This window comes from Euwallacea fornicatus, chromosome 11 (genome assembly GCF_040115645.1).
Source record: "Euwallacea fornicatus isolate EFF26 chromosome 11, ASM4011564v1, whole genome shotgun sequence".
NCBI lineage: Eukaryota > Metazoa > Arthropoda > Insecta > Coleoptera > Curculionidae > Euwallacea > Euwallacea fornicatus.
In genome coordinates, this window is record NC_089551.1 from 981,373 (window position 1) to 988,929 (window position 7,557).

Sequence of the window (7,557 nt, forward strand, 5' to 3'; positions counted from 1 at the left end):
TGAAGAACTGCAACTGCAGAGGTCAAGGGCATTTAACAGTTACCTCTTAATTAGGCTCTTGTAATTTTAACAGGGACTCGCGAGATTCAGGTTGCTCATTACGTTTACTGCCACTTTTATTGCCGCTAAATTAATATGTTATTCTGTTTTATGGTTTCCTGGGATTGGTTTTTAACGGTCTCGTGTTTGTAGAAAATCTCGCTTATGTGAGTTTTGTTTTTGGGCGGAAAATCGAGATCACCGGGGCAAAGATGCGCGGAGGACTGCGTCTCATCTGCGCAAACCCGGAGCGCGAAAAATCCCTTAAATCTGGCCTTTTCGACCATATCTGGCAACACTGCACATAACGTTTCGGCATTATTCTTGAAGGCAATTTCGTAAACAACTTTTAACAAACGCCACGTTGCCATTGCCTGATTTAACAATAAATCGTTTGGTTTGTTCCAGCAGACTTAGGTGAGCTAATTCCGAATCACAACGAAGAGTCAAATATACACGGTGCAAGGGAGGGGACGTTTTGCACGCATTCCTGACTGGTTCTGGCCATCTGCATTTTGCCTTCTACCCTAGTCAATCAACACTCAAGGTCTTCTAGGCAATTTACCAATTCACAGATACCCCAATTTCTTCTCTAGCTCTAGACAAATCAACTATTCCAGCCTCTCCTGCCGGATACTAAAATTAACGTGACATTATAAACTCCTCAGGTATTTCGGTTATTACAAACGCGCCCTAAATAAACATTATCAGGCCAATGCTGACTTGAACGGTGAGCAGTGTCTCAAGAAGGTGAAATCGTGGCATGGCTGTAGAACTGAGACTCAGAAAACCTCACAGCGGCTCTCACTGGGGCTTCCGACTGGTGGGTGGTGCTGATTTTAATGAGCCCTTAGTGGTTGTTAAGGTGAGAAATCTACACTTTAAAGGTTGATTTAAAATTGAAGATGTGCAGGTGAACGAAAACAGCTTCGCTGAAGATTCAGGTCTGATGGTAGGCGATGTGATAGTGCGCGTTAACGACACTCCAACTGCTGGTACTTCCCATGCGGCCGCCCATGAGTTGATCAACCAGGCCGGGTGCGAGTTCGTGATGGCCGTGAGAAGGTATTTCTGAATATGTTGCTCTTTTAAACTTCATAATTATAATGGTCGCGTTACAGGGGATTGTTTTCCGATATTCCAGTTTCACCGGTAAGAAATATGAGCCATAGACTCGACGGCTGACTAAATCACTGTGACTTTATAGGAAGAAGATGGCAATGCAGAGGTAGAAAACATATTAAAAAACTCGTTGCAGCAGATCGTTCTGCAGGAGGGTAAATATTCCCCAATCGACTTAAGTAAAAGTGCAAAATTCTCACATTTTCAGACGAAAAAAAAGATCAAGAAGTTGGCCCATCACCAACTAATCCGGACAATTTGGCTACGTGAGTTCTACAGGAACTTTTTGGAGTCGGTTTATTTTTACTCGTTCTAATCCAGTGTAGAGCCACCGTCCAAACCGAAGGACGTGACCATCCAGAGAGCGAATAAGTCGAGAAAGTGGTCCACGTTCCTGGTGAAGCCCAAGAACGCAAAGCCTCCTGCTAAGAAACTCGTAGAGGAGAGACAGATTATAGTAAGTTGGAGCAATTTTTGCTGGGGTGATGTAATCATTTTCCGGTCCCCGTTTTTTCGTCCTTTCAATCCAATCCGGCAACGCCTCCTGCTCATAATTTTACCAAAGTTCCGGGTAAAATTTGAACAACCTTTAAGCGCCCTATCAGCAATTTTCCCAACCGCTTGACAGAATTGGTTTCAGGGTGAACCGTACAGAGTCAAAATCATAAAACAGCCTAAGAGAGATCCAAATGAGGTACTCAACCACCGCAAAAAGTCCGTGCAATTTGAGACCCTCGTGGTAAGCTAGTGCCAGCTTCAAATGTCGAAACTGACCAATAATACTTTATTGCTCTGCGACAGACCGAAGTAGAAATTTCCCGTGACACGTCAATAGCCGACTCCATAGATTCCTTGGAAATGGAGAAAAGTGACATTATGGACCCGGATATAGAAATTGAAGCTTCGATAAAGCAAACTTCCGAGGAAACCACTCATGTTGAGATCCAGGAGTTTGACGAAGAAGCAACGGACCAAGAGGAAGTCATCATCAATGAAACTAACGCAGACCAATGCACTATCAAGAAACTTAAGCCAATTTGTAGGTCTTTCTACTCTCAATACATTCAACTTTGTAGGATGATCATTTTAGTGAAACCGGCTCCTTTGGACATTCACCTTGACCCTATCATCTGTGAGGCCTCCCTCTCTCTGGAAGATCAACTTGCAGCGGTCCAGAAGCAGCTGCTAACCCTCTCTCAGCTCCCCACCGCCATCCAGGTAACTCTGGAAGCAGTAACACAGCAACTCAATAAAATTGTGCTCGAAAAAGCAGTTGTGAAAGAAAATGGCAGAGCTGAGATCGCTGACGTGTCTGAGGGCACAATCGAAGGTGCTACATAAAGACTTGCGGTGAATTCGGACATCTGAACCAGTGCGGTAATATGGCTGACGAAAACTTTCTGGGCCTGTCTAACATGTAACTGCACGTCATAATAACGTGAAAAAAATCGAGGTCGGTGCTATTGCCGCACTGAGTGAGCACTGGTTGGCCGAATTCGCTATTAATGTCGTTGATACAATGGACTGAATTTTAGATAATGCAGAAGACAATTTATCGTTTTCCGAAAACGCTGAAGGGGACTTGACTCAAGATGAAAACGAGGAGCACTTGGAGGATCTTGAGGAGGATCAAGTGGTTAATGGCAATGAAGAAGTAGGTGAAGATGAAGGAGATGAAGACGTTCAAGAGGAGGAAGAGGTTGAGGAGGTGCCAGTAGACCCTTATGCTGGGTTCACGGAGGAGGAGAAAGAGGCCAAGATAAGAGAAGAGCTGCTGTTGGCCAAGAAGAAGAAAGTAAGTTGTTGCTATTCCTCAATTTTTTCCATGTAGGGATGGCTAATGGTAAATTCGGCCATGAAGAAACGGGTTAGCTACATCCAAAAATCTGATAGAAAGCAAACGCAGTTTGATAATCATCATATTAAATAAAATATAAGCGCCACGTTGCCGCCCCTCTCATTTATTCCCCACAGCTGATTCCTAGTTCACTTGGCAGAACCCTCTTCGTGCATTAACAACAAAGTCTAATAATAAACCATTAAAGGTCACATTCAAACCAATGACGTCCCGATTTGGCCTAACATACCACATAAACAATACTGACGTTTTATGTCTCCTCATATAAATGTTGCCCAACTCAATAGCTCCTCTCATTAAGCCATTAAAAGCCATGCTCTGCAGATAGAAGAAGAGAGACGCAAAATGGACTGGACCCAGAGACCCATCGTTCTTCCAGGCGGCAGGAAATGGTCGGATCCCGAAGACGCCACTCCAAAACTCCGGAAGCCTAAAATGTCCGACGAGAAAATTTGCAAGACCATTGAAGATCACTCCGAAGTGATCGTGGGAAAAACCAAAGGGTAGGCTTAGAGGGTTGTACTTTAAAAGGGCTTGTCTTTTCAGGTCGACCATTGGAACCGGATCTGGCCCTGGGGTGACAAGGACAAACCCGTCTACAGGTATTTTGAGTGACGGGAATCGGGGAATTGTGGGTCGGTAAACAGAAGAAATCCCAGGCTGAAAGTTAAGTACGTTTGGAGTTTAGGGTGTGGTGAGGAGGGCCTTCTGTTTTGCGACTCAGAATTACCGGTTTAGGGTTGGTTTTAGCATGTGTTTTCTTTGTGTGCAGTACCAGGAGCTTTGGATCCAGAGAGTCGAACTGTTTCCTGGTCCCTGGCAAAGCGGAAGGAAAGAGGGTGAGTTTCGGGGTTTCGTTGGTCCAAGGTTACAAGTTTCCTCTTTATCAGGCCCTCCTAGATTTGATTGCACTGAAAGTTATGTTTACATTGGGGCTGTTTTTGGAAGATTTATGACAAAAGGTACTTTTTTCCAGCATAAATTTTCTGAAATTCGAGCCCCCAGCGAAGAATCTCGACTATCTCCAAAAGTCGGAAGTCTATCGCCTAATTCACGACATGGAACCCCCAGTGAGGGGAGTAGGAGCCCGAGCTGAAAAGATTCTATCTGAAAAGGATTATTATGGGGTGAGTTTTATATCGTTTTTTTCTAACAATAAAAATGTTCGGTTTTTCAGGACAAAGGGGCTCCCTAGACGATTAGATGCTGGGCTGAAGGGACGAAAAAAGGAAATTCTCTTAATATATTATTCAGTTCAAACTACATTCTTAATTAGTTATCAAACATGTAAAATAAATGCTATGTTACTTGCTATTTTATTCTAAACTGATATCATTAAATGTCGACTTTGCTCTATTTATATTGGTGACTTGCAAAATCTCCATAAAACATTTTCAAGGGCATTTTTGATTTTTTTTTTATTTATAAGATTTTGTAGAATTATCTCCACATTTATCTACTATTTAGTGCTGTGCTACGTTATTTGCATTCATAAAGATAAGGGCAAAAATAGAAATTAGAAATGAGATTGAAAATCTTACATTTTTGACAATTTGATGAAAGGTTCGCTTTAGAACGTATACAAATTGTGATATTGCTGTCTAATTATTTTCTTGACAATCGGGCGAATACGGTTAACGCACATTATTTCCAGGTCAAAAAGTACCTTTCATGGAATTTGATTTTGGAGTTAATACGGGATTTCAAGCTGCTCCCGGCAGATTGGCCTCGATGTCGAACGGTGAAGCTCGGCTCAAATCGTTGAATGGCGAGAAAATACAAATTGAAAAAAACGACTGGAACGAAAGGAAATATTAACAAAGCCCTAAAAAAACAACACAAACAATAATAATATGAAATGAGAATCTCCACATGTATTAGGATTGTGCTTCGAATCAAGCACGTGATGGGTTCAAATGGTCAAATTAATCCGATAAGTATTTCAGAGAATAGTCCGCAATATGGCCGTAAGTCTCAAATTGCAAGTGTGGTACCATTATTATTTAAACCAGTCCTGTATTATTAGATAACACTAGTCATCCTTTGAAGAGCCCCCACCATTCGTAACTTCAGACAAACTATATTTATAACAAGTATTTGCGCTGATTGTGTGGGTGATACTGGATTTAATCCTAGTCAAGTACCAGCAGCGAAATCATGTTGTCAATAACGCTAACTATTCTCGCAGTGCTTATAAGTTACTTTATTTATGAATACATAAACAAATTTAAAAAAGCGAGAGAAATATTGAATTGGATACCTCATATCCCGCGAAAACCTGTGATTGGTATCGTAATGGAATTCACCGACTCTGATGGTATACAGGAATTATTATAAAGCATATCACATGGAACGTTTTCAGATAATTTCATCGTTTTCAGAGGTTCTTAACGACATGACCAGATTAACAAACAACCCCGTGAAAATGGCTTATATGGAAGGGCCTACTGTGTGGGGCATTCTAAGTCGCAATTATGAGTTTTCCGAGTTTCTGCTGTCCAACAACACTATCCTAGAGAAATCATTTAACTACACATTATTCCATGAATGGTTGGGAACTGGCTTGCTAACCTCTACAGGTAACAGAGGACTCGAAAAAAACCCCTCAGACACAGAGTATTTAAATTAAATTTCAGGCTCCAAATGGAAGCAAAGGAGAAGAATCATCACCCCAGCATTCCACTTCGCCATCCTGGATCAGTTTGTACAGATTTTCGATAAAGATACTGACATCTTAATGGATAAGCTGCAGGGAATTGCGGTCAACAAGGCGACAGTTAATATCTATGAGTATGTAACTTTGTGCGCCCTAGATAGCATTTGCGGTAACCTGTTCACTACACATTAAACTGTTTCCTGTAATATCAAAACCTCACACAGAGTCAACAATGGGCGTCAGGATCGAATCCCAAAACTTCAAAAACCAAGATTACGTCCACGCAGTCAAGGATTATTGCAGAATCGCCGTTATCCGAATGATGTCTTCTTGGAAGAGAGTTCCAGTCTTGTTCAAATTAGCAGAGGAACATGGGAGTCAGCGGCAGAATGTCAAAATTTTACATGGGTTCAGCACCTCAGTCATCGAGAAGAGAAAACGAGAGTTTGTTAACGAAAAGCTTAACGAGGCTTTAAAAGTCGATAGTTTGGGCAGGAAGAACAAGTTGGCCTTCCTGGACCTACTCCTCAATGCCACTGTCGATGGAAAACCACTGACTTCTGAAGATATCAGGGAGGAGGTGGATACCTTCATATTTGAGGTGCATGATTAGGATTCAGCTTGTTTTCGTTTTTATGCAATTAAATATGTGTTTAGGGGCATGATACTACTTCTTCAGCTATTGCTTCTGCACTATTCCTCCTGGCCAATAACCCAAAACACCAGGTTGGGTAATTTATAATATGTTTAATTATTCAGTAGGAGTTTGGGTAAGTTTGTGTGATTTTAGGATTTAGTGCGAAAAGAGCAAAAAGACATATATGGTAAGGACAGGGATAGGCCTACTACTTCGCAAGACCTACACGCAATGAAATATTTGGATTTAGTGATTAAGGAAACATTAAGATTGTATCCCTCAGTGCCTGTGATAGGGAGGAAGGTGACCGAGGATATTGAATATAAAGGTGGCTAAAGGTTCTTTCACCATGTTATCAAGAAATAACTTAACTCGGAATTGAAACTAAACTAACCTAGATTCTTGACAATTTGGTAAAAGCAATTCGATTCTAAAACAAATTGTTATAATTTTTAGGCCATAAAATTCCAAAAAACACCTTCTTAACCATTTTCATTTACGGCATGCATCGCGATCCCGATTACTTTGAATCGCCGAATGAATTTATTCCTGAAAGGTTCTTGGATACGAACTTTAAATCTCCGTACTTATACGTGCCTTTTAGCGCTGGGCCTCGCAATTGCATTGGTAAGTGGAAATTTACCCGAAACCACGTGGGTGATTATTGTTATATTTGCAGGACAAAAATTTGCAGTACTAGAGATGAAATGCATGATTTCCAAAATAATCAGGCATTTTGTGTTGTCGCCCACGAATCCACCGCACAAAATGATCATAGTCAGTGAAGCTGTGCTAAAGTCGAGAAATGGAGTGAACGTGCAGCTTGAAAGATACGATTGGGAAGCTGCAACGTGAGATCCCATATGCCAAATGGTATTCCATTAATAAATATATGAGATTAAATTATAGCATGTTTTGTAGCATTCTTTTTATATTAAACGAATCATTAATTAAACAATAATGGTAGTGATAAACAAAAAAATAAAAATTTCCCATTACGTATGTTTCACTTTTAGAAAATTCAAGCTTTCCATAGCTGGTATTCAACTACTATGGATCACAGAAACGATACCACCTGCGGATTTGCCAATTGCAGGTCAAACAATCCAAAGTGCGCTTTATAAATTGGTGCAACTCCCATGGGCGTGCGTTTACGCGATTGCGAGTAGCAATTTGTTTGTCGATACTCCCCTAGTTTATTGATATGAGGGGTACCTATTACCGGACCCTCATTGATTTTGGGGG

The 7,557-nt window shown here is 41.1% G+C and overlaps 2 protein-coding genes across 6 annotated transcripts; both read left to right on the forward strand.

The window, feature by feature from the left end:
- Positions 1-522: 522 nt before the first annotated feature.
- LOC136342120 (glutamic acid-rich protein-like) lies at positions 523-4,422 on the forward strand. Of its 5 annotated transcripts, XM_066287624.1 has the most exons (14): positions 754-904; positions 953-1,104; positions 1,161-1,191; positions 1,247-1,316; positions 1,370-1,427; positions 1,483-1,618; positions 1,802-1,900; positions 1,963-2,200; positions 2,252-2,491; positions 2,697-2,956; positions 3,566-3,621; positions 3,792-3,858; positions 3,996-4,146; positions 4,197-4,422. In XM_066287624.1, exons 1-13 carry the CDS (start codon positions 803-805, stop codon positions 4,113-4,115), a joined length of 1,629 nt encoding a protein of 542 aa, XP_066143721.1. In that variant the 5' UTR covers positions 754-802; the 3' UTR covers positions 4,116-4,146; positions 4,197-4,422. The 5 variants fall into 5 exon arrangements, 4 of the variants coding, with proteins under 4 accessions (XP_066143722.1, XP_066143721.1, XP_066143723.1 ...); XR_010732598.1 differs by lacking the exon at positions 4,197-4,422 and having other exon boundaries at positions 523-904; positions 3,566-3,690; positions 3,758-3,858; positions 3,996-4,035; XM_066287625.1 differs by lacking the exon at positions 4,197-4,422 and having other exon boundaries at positions 749-904; positions 3,996-4,147.
- Positions 4,423-4,997: 575 nt separating this feature from the next.
- On the forward strand, positions 4,998-7,310 carry LOC136342121 (cytochrome P450 4d2-like). Its single transcript, XM_066287627.1, has 8 exons — positions 4,998-5,336; positions 5,401-5,598; positions 5,656-5,844; positions 5,900-6,276; positions 6,333-6,401; positions 6,466-6,640; positions 6,769-6,939; positions 6,992-7,310. The coding sequence occupies exons 1-8, from the start codon at positions 5,177-5,179 to the stop codon at positions 7,165-7,167; spliced, it is 1,515 nt and encodes a 504-aa protein (XP_066143724.1). The 5' UTR covers positions 4,998-5,176; the 3' UTR covers positions 7,168-7,310.
- Positions 7,311-7,557: the final 247 nt, after the last annotated feature.